Below are 20,659 nucleotides of genomic sequence, written 5' to 3'. Positions count from 1 at the left end.
TCCACACCCAATCTCATCAACTTTCCCCTACAGGGTTCCTGGACTATTCACATTATCCACAGATTGCCCAACCTCACCTCAGAGCAGACAATGCAAGCTAGGATTACTGCAAGTCTGTATATGTTTTGCAGTATTAATTTTTCATTACAAGCTGCACTGCGGCTGCCATTAACTAAGTTCTGATCCCTGCAATTGGTCTTGTGTTTCTATAAATTAAAAGTCTTTAGTTTCATATATGGTAATTCAGAAATCATACAGTATTTGATAATGCAAATAAAGCTTTTTGCAAGAAGTATCTTTTATTTGTTTCTCATTGCATCTTTGCCTATGCATATATGCAAATATAATGGTTTACCTTTCTATTATAATGTAATACATGCTTTTCTCTTTATTTTTTTATGGCATGGGGCCTCTGGATCTTGACATGGCTTAGGGCCTCAGCATGTCTTAATCCAGCCCTGACTTGTGGCCTGTAGGGCCTCTTCAGCTAACCCATGTCTTCCCTTCTGCCCACTGGAATTGCTGTGGTGGGCACTGCCAGGGCACTGCTTGGGTGAGAAGTTAAACCTCCCTTGGCTACATTCCATGACCCCTTGAAAAATTACCTCCTCCACAGCAATTAGACTTTTAAAGAGTTTCCATTGATGCCAATGGTGTGAGGGCAAGGCCAGGGAGGGGAGGCGGGGGGAGATAGAAAATTGGGAGTACTGGGCAGAGAGAGAGGGAACGAGACAGAAGGACACACAAATACACACACAAGAGAGAGAGAGACGGGGACATACACAAGGAGAGAGAAAAGGGGGAAAGAATTGAATTGATGTATGGGAAGTGTGGGTGTTAGAGAGCATATGGGCCCCTGAAGGTTTCCAGTGCAGCCCTCAGGCTGTAAAAGGTTCCCCACCTCCACAATAAAGCAAAGATACCACATCTTTTTTCCCCCCAGCTACACATTGCTGAGGAGAAATGTGAGCTGTTGGTGCCCAGACATTTTCCCATGGGCTGAACTAGACCAAAGTGATGTGTTGCTACAATTCTGGAAAACAAGATCCATTCGGAGAATGTGATGATACATTACCAGGTCTGTTAATCTTTTGCTCCATCCGGAATGGGGAACCGAGGACCTGAAGGCCAAATCCAGCCCTCCCGGGAGCCAAATCTGCCCCTCCTCATTTCCCCAGATGGCCACACCCCCTTTCCCCTGACCACCATTTGACAGTTTCCAGCTTTTGCATGTTCTAAAAGGTTGAAATGGCTCTCCTAGGCTTAATTACTGGCAGTAAGAGGCTGGTATTTTTAGTATTTGGGCTCTAGCCCACTTGCCTTTGGCACCGTCCACCATTGGACTGCCCCCTCTGAGAGCTGCTCTGAAACTGAATTCATCCCTCAGGTTCCCCAGCTACATCATTAAATCCAGTACCTCCGTTTATCACATTATACAGCAAACTTCTATAGGCCTGCATAATTTAATTATCATTAAAGATCACATCAGAGAAGTGACATAACCTTTCCTCAATTTTTGTTCAAAACAGAAAACAGCTTTTAAATCTACATTTCATTAATTCAGAGTTGTGTAAATTTTAGCGCTCCGATGTTTAATCAATTTAATCAGATTAATCACAGAAATGTTTGGTTGGTTAGTTCATAAGGGACAATTGTAAGTGATGAAGTGTCAAGTTAAGGGCACACCTATTTTTTCAGAGTTGTTTTGGTTCACATAAGTTATTGAAATAGGGAATAAAAACAACACATTAAAGATGGTCTAACAACATAACATTGTAATTAAATTTCATATATTAGTTGGTTAAAAGGCAAACTATGGATCAACTAATTCATTAATTGGTTGACCATATTAGTTATTTGTAATTGTACTGGAGCAGCATAAATATGGGCCTGAGTGGGAGTCACAAATGCCTAAGAAAATACCTGTTACCATGGCAGCAATGGTGAGCATTTCCTCTACACAGTCAAATTCACAGGAAGCTAAAATAGCCCTTGACAGCTGTGGATCGACAGGAAACTCTGACATTATTATTCCAAATTCTGAAAGGTTTCCATCATTGTCCAGGGCAGCCAAGTAATCCAGATCTTCCAAAGCCTGCATGAGATTTTCAGGAGCTGGGATAGGTAGAAAAGCTTAAAATAAGTTACATTCGTTTTTACATTCTGTCAGGGTCCTGCAAAACACCCGTGCAGAATTGGATGGCAGCTCCCTAAAGTCAGCTACTCACCAATTGACACTGGGAGTCACTCAGGAAATTGCAGACTTGTCTAAGTTTTGTCTCAGATAAATTAGTGGAAAGTATTATTAAGTATTAGAATGATTAAGTACACAGAGCTAGCCATGATGGTGAAGAATCAGAATGGCTTCCTGAGAGGGATGTCTTGCCTCATCTATTTCAATAGTTAGACTCATCCTCAAAATAAAATGGCTTGAAGTGGGTATCAGTCAAGTAAACAGAGTATATAACAATCCTCTTAACATATTTCATTAAAATAAAACAGAATAAAATGGAAACTAAAGTCCATTCTCATTAAACCAACCAACTGACGACTTAGCCCTGACTTCCAAAAGGCTTTTAACACATTTTTAGAAATAATCAATCAATTGGAGTGCTCTCTCCAGTTTGGGAAAAATAATTTTAAGAAAAAACCAGAAAACAAAACCAAGGAGAGAGACACCAAGATAAAAAGGAAGCTTTAAATTTCATGAAAAGGAAGAAACAGTGAAGAAGAAAATCAGGATAATTTTAGGCAAAAGATGAAGCACAGAAATGTGAGCAGAGCTTATTTCAGTTTATTTTATTTTAATTTATTGATTGATTGATTGATTGATTGCATTTATATTCCACCTTTTTTCCTCCAAGGAACTCAAGGCAGCGTACATGATCCTCCTCCTTCCTCCATTTTATCCTCACAACAACAACCCTGTGAGGTAGGTTGGGCTGAGAGTCTGTGACTGGCCCAAAGTCGCCCAGTGAGCTTCCATGGCTGAGTGGGGACTAGAACCCGGATCTCCCGACTCCCAGGCCAGCACTCTAGCCACTACACCACACTGGCTCTGACAATTTTCCCCATTTTGACAATGGGGAAAATTCTCTAATTGTAAAAGTGGTTGGCAGTGGAACAAAGTTAATCAAGAAAGTTATCTTTATCGGGGGGTCTTGAATAAGAGATTGGGCCAGTTTGCATGTCACGGTGGCAAATTGTGGATTAATTAATTAACGTATTATTTCCTGGGATACATAAACAACCTACGAAAATCCCATTTGTAGGTTGCTGATGTGACTTTCAAACCTGGACACTGGGTTGTTTATGGGTTAAAAAACCCAGAGTTAACCTACCAACGAAACATAGGTTTGTTACAACCCAGAGTGTCTGGGTTTGGATATTATGCTAACAACCTATGAATTGGGTGTTTGTAGGTTGTTTATGAAAACTGGAAGTGGCTTGCACCCAGTGCACATCCCCGCAAATCATGTGAGGCCGAAAGACTCTTGCCAGGGCAGAGGAGCCATCCCTTCGAATTGTATGATTCCTAACTTTGGAATTCTACATAATACTGTGAAGAGAGACATGAGCACACTGCCGGAAAGCTGAAGTCCATTTTATTTCAGGCAATTATTAAATCACAAAAATATTTTTTCTCTCTATAGCGATGGTTTATAAAGCACACTTCTACCAGAGCTCAAACAGCCCTGTCTTGTTTCCTGCTGCAGTGTTTGTTTCCAGCTGAGCTAACAGGCAGTTCAGAGGGTTGTCTCCTGGTAGCTTGCTGTTGTTACTTCCCTTCTTCCTTGAACAAATGGACCCCTTGCAAAAATTTATTTATTTAACATTTATATCTTGCCTTCAATCAGTTTTAGTCTTCATGGTGGCTTACACATATGTTGAATAAAACATTTTCTATTTCACTGGGATGACCTCCAAATGTTGATTTTACTATTTAGAACAAACCAACCCAACTCCCTCATTTTACGTCTGATGTCTGCCATGCAGGGTCATGCTAGTGGGCCAGTACCCTTTGATGTTGTCTTCCAGCAATGTCTCAGCTGTGGCAGCTGGGCAAAGAACAAGCCCTGTCCGAAGCACCTGCCCTAGACCAATCCAGCAACAGAACAGATGATGATGTCTGGATTAGCAGGTTAGGGCACCTTCTGCCACAGTCATTCTACATCTGGCAGAATCCTCACAGGAGGTGGCTTGATGGAATGGCCCTCGTCCCTTGTTGACATCAGTGACAGTTCTGGACATCTTGGTCTCACCAGTGTGTCAAAGAATAAGACCTCCTTGGAAGCACCCACACCACCCCTCTGATGTTGTGTGCTATGTTATTAGTATTGTTTTTGGGAACCCTTGGCTCCACAACAGGGCTTGAATGAGTCAGAGGCAGGATGAAACTATCACATACAGGTTCTCTGTGCAGGCTTGCTTCCAGACTCTGGGCTATGGAACTGATGTATTGGTTTGTCAGGGGATTCAAACCCATGCCCAAGGGACAACCTAATGAGTATTGCTCCTCCCTGCTACTGACCTTTGGCATTTGTTATGCTGAATGAGATAGTGAGGGTTCTTCCTGGCAGCATGTTTTATCCCATATAATTACATTAGTGTAAGTTTTAGCATATTGTCAGCTAGACCACAGAATTTCTGTGACAGGCTGCAATCCTGTGCACATTTACTTGGGAGTAAATCTCATTGAATTCAGTGAGACTAAGTTCTAAGTAAACATGCATAGCACTGGGCTGCATGTTGGATTTGAGTACTGTGGCCAACCAGCTTGCATTGTCTGGCAAGTTAGCTTACACTAACTATGCAGCAAAGATTCCATATGTTTATCTAGAGATCTAGTTTAATATTATTAGCATTCAGATCCCTGCCTGCACATCATGAAGACAGAACATTTATTAACCAGCCTGCAAGGTTTAATGCAATAAAAGATGAGACCTTGAGAAAGTCAAAGCATTGAAGAAGAAAACAGGTTGGATGTTGAAGTGGGGGGAAAGTTTGAGAGTTTTATCACTGAGCCATGAAATGAAAAGTAACAGCTGATGAATGGGAAAACCCAACAGCTGGTGACAGAAAATAGGGATGCAAGATTTAAAAGGTGGGGAACATGAATGGCTACTGAGTTTTCACAGTAATTACCTGGGAATCATGGCAAACTAATTTCTATAAATCAATAAAGCAGTTTGTATTGTGAGCTGAATATATGGCCATTGTCCTTAGAAGCATCTGGCTCTGAAGCCAATTCTACTCCCAGGGGAGTCTTACTGCTTTGCATTTTTATATCTTCGAGTTGGTTGCTCTGAGGCTGAGAAACAGGAATGACTCTAGGCTTTTGCTTCAGTATTATAATTTTAAAAAGTGCTTGGAGGTTTTTTTTATTATATTATAAAGGACAAGTTAATAAATGCAGATTATACAGGTGAAGGAACAGTAATAAAAGTAAAGAAAACCTTGAATAGGATTTTCAGATATTATTCTGCATTTGCAGGCACAAATACAGCCAATAAAAAAGTCATTGTAAAAATGGCAAAGGTTCATTGGAGAATTCTTTACGGTATTGTTCAGATTTAAATAAAACTCATCATAAATAAGAGAAACAAAAGCAACTTCCATGAAAGGCTTTTCTTTAAAGGGACAGGGACATGTAGTGCTGGATAAAAAGAGGTTTTTAACAATATGCAGTGTCATTTTTATTATATCTGGCCTGCCAAGGTCAGTGTTGCTGGGAGTCAAGAGGCAAACTTCATTTAGGGCTGTGTGAATCTAGTGCTACCACAGCTGCTGTGTACTGAAAAGAAATCAGCCATAGAAAAGTTTAAATGGCATTATTTTCCCTCATTGAACCTTATGTGTAAAAATTATGCTCAGCTAACATATTTTTGCCTGTAGAAACTGGTTAGATACTTAAAGCATTTTATTTATTTTTAAGTGATAGATTAATTAATATACAAAATAGTGCATGAATTTACTGGCAAAGTGTGCAAAATATATACACACGCAAATAATAATGACCTGAGATTCTGTTCAGGCAGAACTAGATGTTACAAGTGACATGGAGCTGCCGCTTCATATCACTGGCTGTTGGTGGCAGAGAAATGAAAAGCACAGTGTCATATTATGTGTTATATATAAGATAGGACTAGGAAAAGGGGAGAAAAATGCACACAGACAACATCTCTGCACATCCTGAGTTCCATCTTCAGTGTCATTCACAAATGGCACAGTCCTATGCATGTCTACTCAATGTCCCATTGAACTCACTGGGGCTTACTTCTGAGTAGGCATTTATAAGATTGCACTGCAAGTCTTTTACAATTTCACATTTTTATTTAAACCAGTTTAACGCCCGCAGACATCAAAGGAACTAACACAACCTGATCGTACTGACCCAGTGGGAGCTACCGCCAAATTTGGTAACAATGTCCCATGGTCAGTAATCCTTTCTACAGCCATGGAAGGAAGATAGACCAGTGAAATCATCCCCATAATGCAGATGGGGACCTGATATTGAGAAAGATACATTAAGGCCACCTTAAAACTGTGAATCTGGAAAGACTTCCTATATTTTTAAAGAGAGGGAAATGGTTGAGCAGTCCAGATGCAAATCTGCCTTGGTAAAAGTGTAGCAGTGCTCTATACAGTGAAGCACCATTACTCACTTTTAAATGTGGGTAAAGGGGGAGGATTTATCTAAGCCATGTGTCTTTGGTCTGAGAGATGTATGTTCAAAATTCGTTTTCAGCCAGGGAGACTTTTGGCAAGTCACTGGCTCAGTGGAGAAGTAATGCCAAAAAATAAATTAAAAATGACTTGGTTGTATTAGAATGAGTCTGGGAAAAGCTTTAGGCTCCCGTACACTTGTACTGCAAACCATTGACTGATAAATAGCAGATTGTCTAGGGCTGCAATCCTCTATCCATTTACCTGGAACTAGGTTACTTACTTTTGAGTAAACAGGTATAAGATTGCAATGGAAATTATTGTTTTAGCTTAGCTAGCCTCCATGGCAAGGTAATGCTGCAAGGTAAATAGTTGACTTATTTATTTACAATATTTATATACCACTCCACATCTAGAACAGATTTTGGACCAGTGAACAAAAAAGATAAAACAGTAATACAATAAAAAGATTAAAACACCACATTAAAATTATACTTAAAAAAAAAAAAATACTTGAGAACACCCATCCAAGACTAGTACCCCTAGATACTGTTCTTTCATTCTGTTCCATGTTAGGGAACATCTGTAACATAACCCTTCAACAACTGATAAGTTGTACTGCTTTGAATGACCATGGTTGTACCACTGTATTTTTATTATCACTGGTATTCCACCCTATCTCAAAAGAAATAAAATCTGCAGTTTAGGCTGAAATATTGACTTCCCCAAGGTTACTGCTGAATTTCATGGCTAAGTGAGGAACTGAATATGGGTTTTGCATATGCAAACATAGCACTCGAACTCAACTTCTTCTTGACCAGTTGCTCCATATTTTTTTAAATTTTTAACTGAAAAAAAAAAAATAGGTCAAAAGCTGCGTTGATGCATCCCAAATGGAACCACTGGATCTTTTGCATATTTGCTCACTATGACTCACCAAGTCAAGAAATCAGAAAGTAGATGATGGTGATACTAACAAGTAGAAAATGGCTGAATTTAAAGGTGTAACAGGGTCTCAGGCCTAATAAAACAAGCTGTGTTCCTCCCACATACAGTGTTTGAAATGGGGTGGGATGGGATGAGATTCCAACCCACTTTTTTCTGCTGGACCTATAATCATCCTACTTCTTTTCAGGCAGACATAATTTAGTGCATTTGTACACCAGGCTAAAATCTTTCAACTTTACTGGGGCTTTCTTTCCATTTTAAATACGGGACCACAACTGGCTCCCTTTACACATGCTCCCCCCCCATATGCATGTTTCATTATACAACCACTAGATGGCACTGTAGTCTAGCTCCTCTTATTGCGGGATTTCCTCTTTTCATGAGGAAATTCAATGCGCTGTAATTTGAGAGTTCATTATCTGTGATCTTTTAAAAATGGGATAAAGGTCATTTAGTGCAGGAGACACCCTGGAGGTTGACGACATCAAGTAAAGGACCCACAAATGTCTTTGAGTAACCAATCTCAATAGCAAGATAAAAGCTCCATGTGGAGAAACCTTTAGTCAAGCCTAAACATCCCACATCCTTTCCCTTCCCCTTCCGAAACCCTTCCACATCCTTCAGAATCATCCCACTTCCTTTTTTCTCTCACTTTGGGCACTATCCACTTGTAAAGGCTACCACATTCCTTTCAGTGGAAGACAGATGTAAATCATAGAATCAGGGTTGGAAGAGGCCTACAAGACCATCGAGTCCAACCCCCTGCTCAATGCAGGAAGCCTGATTCCCAGGCGGTCTCCCATCCAATACTAACCAGGGCTGACTCTGCTTAGCTTCCAAGATCAGAGGAGATCAGGCACATCCAGCCCTGTGCTTGGCTTAAAGAAGCATCACATCACTTTTTTTGTACTACAGGACCTATTACTAAATACAAGGTGCATGTCAAAGAAGCCAAAATATATGTAGCACCATTACTAAATGATGCATTTTTGTAGATAGGAATAGGTCCCTATGTACAAGGAATATCAGGTACTGCAGTACTGCTAAGCAATTAAATGTTACTCATATATTAATGGAATGCTGAGAGTGAGTCAAATTTCTGCAAAGTAAAGATGAAGCGTAACTATAATGGTAACTATAATGGATCTCTAAAATGACATTGCAGAAGAGTCTGGCCAGAGAAGCAGCAGCTGAAGCAATTATCTCCTTTAAAAAATCAGGCTCCTGATGAACTGCAATTGAGTCAATATACTTAAGAACATCCCTGCTGGATTTAACCAATGGTCCATCTTGTCCAGAATCCTGCTTCATACAGTAGGTAACTGGATGCCTTCAGGAATCCCACAAGCAAGGCTTGAAAGCAATAGCCATTTCCTGCTTTTGTTTACTTTTCAAAAAATATTATTTGCAAATGCAATAACAAAAAACAGACAAAAACAAACAGAAACAAAAACGGGGAAGGGTTTGGAGTTTTTTTAACCTTACTTACCACATTAATAGCCTACCTTTCCTCCAAGGAGCATAACGTGGCATACATGGTTCATCCCCCCTCCATTTTATCCTTGCAACAATGTTGTCAGATACATTATGCTGAAAGCTAGTGACATGCAGTGAGCTTCATGGCTAGTGGGAATGTGAACCTAGTCTCCCCATTCCTATCCTGAAATTCTAACCACTATGGAAACCTTCCCCAACATGGGGGTAGTTGGGACTATCATCATCCCTGATCATTGGCTAATGGGATTTGTAATCTAAACATCTGGAAGGTACCATGGGGGTGCTGCCCACCATGTTGTTGCTCCTCAGTTTAGAGGCATACACAGAACATGGAGACGCATGACTAAGAGCTACTCATAGCCCTATCCTCCATTAATTTGTCTAATCCCTTTTTAAAGGCATCTAAATTAGTGGCCATCACATTTTGTGACAGTGAATTCCATAAATTAATTACATATTGCATGATAAAGTAGCTTGTCTTTCCTAAATCTACTGTCAATAATTTTGATTGGATGACCACAAGACCTAATATTATGAGAGACAGAGGAAAACTTTTCTCTCTCCACATTTCCCATGCATAATTGTCTAAATCTTTATCACGGATTCCATTTGCCATCCTTTTCTAAAGTAAAAAGTGCCAAACACTTCAATCTTTTCTCTTAGGAAAGGTGCCCCCAGCCCCAGATAATTTTGGTTGACTTTCTCCAGTTCTACAATATTTTAAAGATAGGGCAATCACAACTTTACCCAGTATTCAAAATATGGAGGTACTTCCACATTTGGAGGCCAAGGAGATAGCCATTCCTTATACAGTGAAAGCTTTCTTCCCCCAGATCATTAGATTACAATTTCAAGATGTTTATTAAGGATACAGCCCTATATTCAGCTACCTACACTTAATCCTACCGAAATTAATGGGCAAGCAGAACAGCACACAAGGTTGCAGACATTTCTTGTCCCAAATTCCCCTTATTAAATTTAATTGTGACTTAATTATCCTATCGATATCAGTTATATTTCTGGAGAAGGCAATAAAGATGCCTTGAACCTGATTTTGCCCACTTCTTGTTTAGTTGAGTGCAATGAAACAAGTAGAAAGGAATATCAGAGGGGAAAACCTCTAGTAATTGGACGTGGACAGTAAAGTGAGGCCCTTAGCATATTTGGATACAGATAAAACTCCTGCATTTTCTTAAAAAAAAAATCACTGGTGTGAGATCAATTGATAATGTATGCAGTTAATAGTATCCATCCAGTTTGACCATATTCTTCTGCTGATTTGCTTCCATTTTAAACTAAAAATGCTAAATCCACCTTTAATTTATCTTTAGCAGCAGTGAAAGCAGACATACAATGCTTGCCACAAGCCAAACCAGAGGAGAACTTGAATGACAATGTTGAGAGACAATGTTCTACAGAGGGGGAAAAAGTGTTTCTCACTTCCTTTGAAAGCAAAATCCCTCTGTGTTCATATAGGAAAATTTTATATTCAGTAATTTCATTATGGCTTTTAAAAAGGTATTTTCTTTTAATAAACTCAAAACAAGAGAGATAGATGGAATAAATGTGGAAACGCAATAAGAATACTTATTTCAGTCTGTAAAAGGTGATTTATTTGAATTACGCCATCTTGCTTTATCATTCGTAGAGGTACAGATTATTATTTTATGTGGCATTTCCATAGGCAGCTCAATCCTGAGAGGGCATTCCAGGAGCCATAGGATATAGCAGGTCCCCACCACCACCAACCTGAAGCCACAGGCACAACTTGAGAGGGGGAAATCTGAGCAGTGATTTTCCCTATCCCCACCATTCAGAGCTGCTACAGAAAGCTCCTCTTCTGAGGTCACAATAGCAACCATGGAAAGGGGTCAAAGAGGAAGAAAAGGGGGCAAGACAGTAGGCAGGGAGGGGGAAGGAGAGGGGTTGATCCACTGGATCCATGAGCCTTTCTATTTTTGTCCTGTCCACCAAGAGATAAGTCAACTCAGAGGCCCATCTAGCTGAAAACAATAAAATCAGAGGAACGGGAGGCTTTAAAAGCATCTGTCCTTCTCCCACACTGCCTTGTCCATGCCTTGGACAGATGGATGGCTCCAAGGTTTGACTAAAGTTGTTATATTTAGCAATAGCTAAACACTACCAGAGAGTACTTGCAAAACAATGAAGCTGGTAGCCTGAGAATATCACCACAAATAAGTCTAGCTTAGCAACATAACTATACACATGGCTGCTGTTTTTGATGGCAGCCATGTGTTTACTATTACATTTGTATTTGGCCTTAAGGGTTAAATCACAGTAGTCTTGAAGTTGTCTCCCTTAAGCATAGTATCATAAGAGTTTATCTTATATCTTCAAGTCACTTACCTGGGAGTGTACCTCTTGAGTCTAACAGTGCTACTGGCAAGTATGTCTTTGGAGCACCTCAGCCTTAGAAGCTGAGCTCTGTGAAGCTCATATTAGTTTACATTATCTATCCAGGTCTTTAGTTATACACTATCAGAAAGGAATTTAAATGTAATGGAGCAGAGGACAGGTATGTGTATATATGTACTTTTTTGTACTTAGAAATATCGAAGGCCATTACATCATGGGAGAAAGCTGAGAAATTTTGATTTCTGTTCATCTTAGGCTATGGATGCTGAGAGGCTTAGTGTTCCATTCCTAACTGAGTAACATTAGGTGGATACTGAGAGCTGCTTCACTTCTTGCAGTTTTAACAGCTATATGTTAAACAATTAGCATTCATTGCTTGTGGTCCATAACATGTGAGGTGGGTAGACACATTTACTTTCCAATGTGTTCACAACAAAAACAAACTGGAAGGAGCCACAGTTGGCCCTGGCTCCCGTGAGTGTACTTTTGTGGGATTTTTAGTGTAATAAAATGTGTGTAACTTCCTTGTATGTTACAGGATACACAGTGAGTCTTTAATGTGTTTGTTGTTGTTGTTTATTCGGTCAGTCGCTTCCGACTCTTCGTGACTTCATGGACCAGCCCACACCAGAGCTTCCTGTCAGCCGTCACCACCCCCAGCTCCCCCAAGGTCGAGTTCGTCACCTCCAGAATATCATCCATCCACCTTGCCCTTGGTCGGCCCCTCTTCCTTTTGCCTTCCACTTTCCCTAGCATCAGCATCTTCTCCAGGGTATCCTGTCTTCTCATTATGTGGCCAAAGCACTTCAGTTTTGCCTTTAATATCCTTCCTCAAGTGAGCAGTCTGGCTTTATTTCCTGGAGGATGGACTGGTTTGATCTTCTTGCAGTCCAAGGCACTCTCAGAATTTTCCTCCAGCACCACAGTTCAAAAGCATCTGTCTTCCTTCGCTCAGCCTTCCTTATGGTTCAGCTCTCGCAGCCATAGGTTACTATGGGGATACCATTACTTTAACTATGCAGACCTTTGTTGTCAGTGTGATGTCTCTGCTCTTACCTATTTTATCAAGATTTGTCATTGCTGTCCTCCCAAGAAGTAAACGTCTTCTGATTTCCTGGCTGCAGTTAGCGTCTTCAGTAATCTTTGCGCCTAGAAAGCCAAAAGTCTGTCACTGCCTCCACGTTTTCTCCCTCTATTTGCCAGTTATCCATCAAGCTGGTTGCCATAATATTGGTTTTTTGAGGTTTAACTGCAACCCAGCTTTTGCACTTTCATCTTTCACCTTCGTCATAAGGTTCCTCAGCTCCTCCTCGCTTTCAGCCATCAAAGTGGTATCATCTGCATATCGGAGATTGTTAATGTTTCTTCCAGCGATTTTAACTCCAGCCTTGGATTCATCAAGCCCAGCACATCGCATGATGTGTTCTGCGTACAGGTTGAATAGGTAGGGTGAGAGTATACAATCCTGCCGTACTCCTTTCCCAATCTTGAACCAGTCCGTTGTTCCATGGTCTGTTCTTACCATTGCTACTTGGTCGTTATACAGATTCCTCAGGAGGCAGACAAGATGACTTGGTATCCCCATACCACCAAAAACTTGCCACAATTTGTTATGATCCACACAGTCAAAGGCTTTAGAATAGTCAATAAAACAGAAATAGATGTTTTTCTGAAACTCCCTGGCTTTCTCCATTATCCAGCGGATATTGGCAATTTGGTCTCTAGTTCCTCTGCCTTTTCGAAACCCAGCTTGTACATCTGGCAATTCTCGTTCCATGAATTGCTGGAGTCTATCTTGCAAGATCTTGAGCATTACCTTACTGGCATGTGAAATAAGTGCCACTGTTCGATAGTTTGAGCATTCTTTGGTGCTTCCCTTTTTTTGGTATGGGGATATAAGTTGATTTTTTCCAATCTGTTGTGTTTTCCATTCTTGTGTTTTCCAAATTTGCTGGCATATGGCATGCATCACCTTGACAGCATCATCTTGCAAGATTTTAAACAGTTCAGCTGGAATACCGTCATGTCCTGCTGTCTTGTTATTAGCAATGCTTCTTAAGGCCCATTCAACCTCACTCTTCAGGATGTCTGGCTCTAACTCACTGACCACACCGTCAAATCTATCCCTGATATTATTATCCTTCCTATACAGATCTTCCATATATTCTTGCCACCTTTTCTTGATCTCTTCTGCTTCTGTTAGGTCCTTGCCATCTTTGTTTTTGATCATACCCATTTTTGCCTGGAATTTACCTCTGATGTTTCTAATTTTCTGGAAGAAGTCTCTTGTCCTTCCTATTCTGTTATCTTCTTCCGCTTCCATGCATTGCTTGTTTAAAAATAATTCCTTATCTCTTCTGGCTAACCTCTGGAATTTTGCATTTAATTGGGCATATCTCCCCCTACCACTGTTGCCTTTTGCTTTCCTTCTTTCTTGGGCTGCTTCCAGTGTCTCAGCAGACAGCCATCTTGCCTTCTTGATTTTCTTTTTCTTTGGGATGTTTTTTGTTGCCGCCTCCTAAACAATGTTGTGAACGTCTGTACATAGTTCTTCTGGGACCCTATCTAATAAATCTAGTCCCTTAAATCTATTCTTCATCTCCACTGCATATTCATTATGAATATTAGTGAGCTCATATCTGACTGATCTGTGGGTCTTCCCTATTCTCTTTAGTCTGATTCTAAATTGTGCAATAAGAAGTTCATGATCTGAACTACAATCAGCTCCAGGTCTTGTTTTTTACCAACTGCATAGATGTCCGCCACCTTTGGCTACAAAGGATGTAGTCAATCTGATTTCGGTGTCGACCGTCTGGTGAAGTCCATGTATAAAGTCATCTCTTAGGTTGTTGGAAGAGAGTGTTTGTTATGCACAGTGAGTTGTCTTGGCAAAATTCTATCAGCCTATGCCCTGCTTCATTTTGTTCTCCCAGACCATGCTTGCCTGTAATTCCAGGTGTGATTTGACTACCCACCTTAGCATTCCAGTCTCCTGTAATGAAAATAACATCTCTTTTTGGTGTACTATCCAGTAGGTGCTGCAGATCCTCATAGAACTGATCTACTTCTGCTTCTTCAGCATCTGTGGTTGGGGTGTATATTTGGATCACTGTGATGTTAAATGGCTTACCCTGAATTCAAATTGAGATCATTCTGTCATTTTTTGGATTGTATCCAAGCACTGCTTTAGCCACTTTATTATTAATTATGAAGGCTACTCCATTTCTTCTGTGGTCCTCTTGTCCACAGTAGTAGATCTGGTGGTCATTTGATGTGAAGTGGCCCATTCCAGTTCATTTCAGTTCACTGACACTCAAAATGTCTATATTTAATCTTGACATCTCCCCAATAACCACATCCAATTTGCCCTGGCTCATAGATCTTACATTCCAGGTTCCTATGGTGTGTTGATCTTTAGAACATCGGATTTGTCGTTCACCACCAGCACCATCAGCTGCTAGCTGTCCTTTCGGCTTTGAGCTAGCTGCGTCATCACATCTGGGGCTAGTTGAACTTATCCTCTGTTCCTCCCCAGTAGCATTTTGACCATCTTCCGACCTGGGAGTCCCATCTTCCAATGGTATACCGACATATCTCTGATCTTTAATGTGTACGTACTAAAATACTGATCTTCAACTGGTAGGCTGTGCCACAATGTAAGCTGCAGATCCCCAGTTGGCACAACAACCATTTTTTCTTTCTCTTCTTGAGGTGAAGTTTTAAAAGGACTTTATTTATAGGAGAAAGATACCAGGGGCCAGGGGAATAGAAGAGAGGACTGACAGACAGAAAAGAAGAAAAACTGCCATGTTAAAAACTAACACCCGGCCCCCCAAAGTGGGTTCCATGTTGCAGTTAAATGGATCTGAAAAGGTTGCACTAAAACTAGAAAATGTGTAGTGGCTTAGGGAGGCCCAACATATTTTAGAAACAACTATGGTAGTAAAGTGTGATAGTTGTGGTAGCATTCATGAAAAAAGCAACATTCATATTAGAGGAAGAATTCACTGCTTGTTTGTTGTGTCAACTTAGACTTTTATATAATTTTTCTTGCTTTTTATTTATATTGGCTGATTTTTTATTGTAGGACTTTTTGTTGTTATTCTTTTGATTGTGTTAGCCACTTTAGGAAAAACATTATTTTTAAAAGAGAGTTAGAAATAATTGAAATACATACATAAATAAATGTATAGCAACTCTGAGAAGAATATGGATAACAGTTAGTATTACCTGGCCTATCTATGAAGTCACAGTGGCCTAGGCCTGCTATATCCATTCTTTTCAGAAAAAGAACCATGTTTGTCAAGTTGGATTCCTGTATTTTGGCCCCTGGTAGAAGCTTCATTTCCTTCTCTGTAAATTCTTCAGAGTAGAGGCAGAAACATTTTCCTGCCAGGAAATTCAAGAACAATCTCACTTTACATATTCTCTCGTGTTAGACATGGTTGTTTGTTTAAAGCTGACAGTGGGGTTGTTTTTACCTGAAGGCATGCCCAGAATTTGTTTACGCATCTCAGCTTGGCTTTTGCTAATAGGCTGTATCACAACAGTGTCTGCTCTGATTCGAGGATTGTATACCTTGCAATGCAAAAAGAGACATGACTGTGGTGAAAAAAAGGAAGACTGAGCAAACAGCAAACACATTTGTGTTGAGTTTTTGCTTGGAAGCATTTTTTCCTTCTATATATTTTTTTAAATGCTTGGCTGCAAATTCATTTCCTTTCCACAATATTTATTATTGCTTCACTTGTCTTGAAATGGAAAAGTGAAAGTACTTTGATAAATGGAATGAAATGCCGCTTGTCCCTGTCAAGTTCACTGTAGTGTTGCTGAGATGAACGTTGTCATCTCTTTGAGAAATTATGTTCAATAAAACACACAAAACTTGATCCAGTACACTGAAGCTGCAGTACCTGTACACAGAGTATTTCCATAGGGTCAACACAGCTCTGTTTGTTCCCTACCTCTGCCTACATGAATACATTAGCGCACACAGACAGCACTAGGGATGCTTGGGGTGAATGGGAGGTCTATGTGTTCCTACCATATCTCCATCTAGCTCCCCTTGCTTAGTATACATTGCTTATGTTCCAGAGCACGTGCAAAGTACACAACATGGAGAGCAAGTGAGCTGGATGCGGATAAGGTAGGAAAGCACAGACCTCCCATTCACTCTAATAGCCCCTAATGCTGCCTGGGCAATTACACAGGCAGAAAGAGATAGGGAAAGGCTCTACTGAGTCTAAGGGAATCCTCTACACGCAGGCACTGTGCCCGCAGTGGGCTCACAGTGTATGATATTTAGACCTGGTCTGCATGATTTCTGCAGCCCACCGTGGTGCGGGTTGCAGTGCGTGCCACCAGCCATTTTGAATATTCAAGCCGTGGCGAGCAGTTGCTGTGGTTTACTGTGTCATCTGAACCCAGTGTGGTTAACGAACCACCCACAAACCTAAAATAGCCCATGGGTTGCGGTGATTGTTTCCTGTAAGAGCCGGTTCGCACAATGGTGAAGGAACTGCTTTTCTGTTTTATTGAATGGACAGAATCACAGCATTGTCAGATAATGTTCGGCTCCATCTAAGATGTGAGCCTCAATAACAATTTGTGCACTAGTATACATCTGTATGGAGGTTTTGAAATAATTCAGATATGCACTGAATGCACATCCAACTCTGTGCCACACCTGCACCAAGGTGCTTGTACTGTGCCGGTCCCTCAGAGTCCACACTAGGGCAGCGGAAGGATCAGTGCTTTTAATGGAGTCTGCATACCCAGTGTTGTGTGTGTGTGTGTGTGTGTGTGTGTGTGTGCGTGAGGGGGGGGGAAGTGACCATGATACATGTGATGAGGTGTCCCTTGATCAAGTTACCCAAGCCTCTTCGCCCTCCCTCCTTTCGTTGTCTCCTCACTTCCTCTGTTTAAATTTAAAATGTAAGCTCTGTGGGGGAGGACCTATCTTTTGATTAAGTTACTCTGTAAGGTGCTACGTACACTGATGGTGCTAACTAACTAAACTCACAGCCACTCAAGCATTCCCCCAACATATGCATATTGCTAAATTTTGTTCCCTTCGTTTCAGATTGGGCCACCAATATCAGATTTGGGTGATACAAAGCACTCTGCACAGTATATAGCAGAGCTGCATACATTTTTGCCCCCAAGAGCCACATGTGATGCTGCACACTCACACACACATACGCGCGTGAACATAAGCAGGTACAGGCACGCACAAACACACGCACATGCACACACACAACTTTCCAGTGATCCTGTATGGAGGAGGGAGTGGAGAGTCTTCTCTCCAGCCCCTTCTCCAGTGATCCTGATACAGAATCACTGGGAGAGAGCATTTGGCGATGGGGGGTGGTGGTCAGGGCACCTGCAGGGGGCTGCAATTAAGTCCTTGGGAGGCTGCAGGTTATGTATTCCTGGTATATAGCAATGAGGAGTAAAATTTCAATACTAAAATGTTACTCTCAAATCAGTAGCTGCTTTTTCTTTTTGTTGGTTCCTAGCCAAATGTAGGGGCCACGGTGGCTTAGTGGTTAAGACGCTGAACTGCAGACTGGAAGGTCGGCAGGTCAGCAGTTCGAGACCCCAGTGCTGCATGACGGAGTGAGCTCCCGTCTTCAGTCCCAGCTTCTGCCAACCTAGCAGTTCGAAAGCAAGAAATTGCAAGTAGATACTTCAGTATAGGGCAAGCCTGCACATTTGTGACCAAAGAAACTAAATACAGCCCACCAGGCAGGTATGGCAGCCTACCAGAGGGTCAGCATACCTTCCTTTTCTTGCCTGGAAAGAGGGGGCAGGAGTCTAGGTACCTAGGAAGCTTGCAAAGTCTCAGGTTCTGCAGGCCTAATGTAAGGGGACAGATGTATCTAAACTGAAAACTATCTAATCTAGTCCGCAGGGGTACTTTATAAGCAATACGAGACTCTCCCCCCCACCCCCGCCCCCAAATTGAGTACATATTTCTGAGCAGCAAACTGTAGGAGAGAGCAAGCAATATCTAACCACAGCAACTGGAAATTATTGATTTTTAATCTACACAGCATGAATGGAGGCTTTCCCCTTCACAGAAGGCTATCACTCTTTTTACTACATATGGGCTGCTTCTACACTAGTTTGCTATGGAACTGGCATGCCTCATTCACTCACATTTTCCATATTAATCCACAATTAACCTATAGCATCTGGGTTCAGACGCCACCTAGCAACCTCTGATTGGCCTGACTGGATGTTGAATATGCACAATGGCTGACAAATGCGCTCAGCACACGCCACAGCAAATCGTGAGTTAATTAACCCACACTCTGCCACTGCTCATTGGAAGGACAGATACTGAAACTGAAGCTCAAATATTTTGGCCACCTAATGCGAAGAGAAAAGGCCCTGGAAAAGACCCTGATGCTGGGAAACATTGAAGGCAAAAGGAGAAGGGGACGGCAGAGGATGAGATGGCTAGATAGCATCACGGATGCAATGAATATGAACTTGAGCTCACTCTGGGAGAGAGCGCAGGACAGGAAGGCCTGGCGTGCTATGGTCCATGGGGTCACGAAGAGTCGGACACGACTTAACGACTGAACAACAACAACAACAACTGCCGCTGCTACACGCGAACCAGATCATAGAAAAAATGCGATTTCTCCAATAGTGTGGAACACCCTTCCCCAACCTGGCACCCACCAGATGTGCTGGACTACAACTCCCATCAACACAATCCAGCACGGCCACCTGGAGCACTGGGTTGCCCAGGGATTATGGGAACTGTAGTCCAACACATCTGGCGGGTGCCGGGTTGGGAATCTGAAGTGCACAGTGAGCACCCACACCTAGAATAGCTCCATTTATTTATTTCAGCATTTGTATCTCACATTTTTCAACAGTGTAATAGGGAATCCCAAAACTTGAAAACTGTCTTAGTGAATACCACCTAAAATAGTATTGGTGCTACACAGACGTTAAATAGCAACAGTAGTTGTAGCAGAACTGTAAAGAGTATCTCTGAACCTATGAAATGAAATCAGGCAGCTTGAAATTTGACAGAAGTACAATTTGGCTTCTGCATTAAAAAAAATACACTATAATTTCCAGTTTGAAAAATAATAAGACTGTGACAACCTTTTAAACATGTACATATTAAGACCCCCATCATTATATACACATAAAATATAAGCGCACATGAAATCTCCTGGTCCAGACATTATGTGTTAACGCCTATTATTTTACTTACCTTTTTTTTCTCTATCCCAGCATCTATAACAAAGGCTACAGTTTTAATCCAAACCAAAGATTCCCCAAAGCTTGTAGTTAGCAACACTGTTCTCTTGTAATTTTTACAAGGTTTTTGTTCGTTTGGCTTGAACATTCTCTCTCTTTCGCTGGGATAGAGGGGAACAGGGACCAATTCACCAAGATCAGGATTCAAATTAGGCCCCTCTTCTTGAATAATTTGGTAGGCTTTTCCAATTTCCTATAAACAGTGAAGACATTTTTTGTGAATATTGAAACAGGCTCAATGTGCCTATTCTGAATCTATTCTCTCTCTCTCTTTTTAATAGATTTTATTTCTATGTTAAGCTCCAATAGCAAAAATATAACAGTCATAATGCTGATTAAACTGGGAAAACTGTAACAGAACAACTATGCATAGAAACCTCATATACTGTAATGTGGTAATTATATTTCTTGAGGAATTTATTTTAGCCCAGGAAGAGGATTCTTTCTCTCCCAGCCCCATTTTCTAAAGTGCCATTATCTGAACAGATTTCTGCTATTTGACAGTCCCAGTCTCTCGGACAGACACTCTAATATCCATAACAATACGTTAACATGCTACTGGAACAGTGATACTGAAAAATTATAACATAGCCGCTTGATTTTCCATATCACTGTACTTCACACACGCTACTCAGAAATAGTAAGAATTAATTTGGAAGAATCTCTATCTAGTTAACTTTGCAAATTGCTATTATGTTCTTAGTCTAGTTAGAATTTAAAGTATCAAAAGTGCCATAAACCGTGTATGAAAATGACTAATTTTTCTTCATTGCTATTATAATAATTGAATTTATAGGGGAATTGTAAATTTACTTTATAGTATTCTTCCCAGTGTCAGATGAATTCTCTGAGGGTAATAAAAATCAATAAAATGCTAAAGAAACCA

At 40.9% G+C, this 20,659-nt stretch overlaps 1 protein-coding gene across 7 annotated transcripts in view; it reads right to left on the bottom strand.

Moving 5' to 3' along the window:
• The window catches only part of DHX32 (DEAH-box helicase 32 (putative)), a 45,531-nt gene that overhangs the window by 6,767 nt on the left and 18,105 nt on the right, over positions 1-20,659 (bottom strand). For 3 of the 7 annotated variants that reach the window (XM_084841457.1, XM_084841458.1, XM_084841463.1), the window contains exons 4-7: positions 19,727-19,966; positions 15,969-16,065; positions 15,718-15,876; positions 1,924-2,115 (exon numbers count right to left, since the gene is read on the bottom strand). In XM_084841457.1, coding sequence (XP_084697583.1) covers positions 1,924-2,115; positions 15,718-15,876; positions 15,969-16,065; positions 19,727-19,966 — 688 coding nt within the window. The remainder of the gene's footprint in view (positions 1-1,923; positions 2,116-15,717; positions 15,877-15,968; positions 16,066-19,726; positions 19,967-20,659) is intronic. The other 4 variants (XM_084841459.1, XM_084841461.1, XM_084841460.1 and 1 more) reach the window with 2 other exon arrangements.

The sequence above is a fragment of the Heloderma suspectum genome, chromosome 3, assembly GCF_057233095.1.
Source record: "Heloderma suspectum isolate Gila_16-S chromosome 3, 16-S_ref, whole genome shotgun sequence".
NCBI lineage: Eukaryota > Metazoa > Chordata > Lepidosauria > Squamata > Helodermatidae > Heloderma > Heloderma suspectum.
The sequence above is the reverse complement of the archived record's forward strand: the minus strand, read 5'-3'. Positions and strand labels throughout refer to the sequence as shown.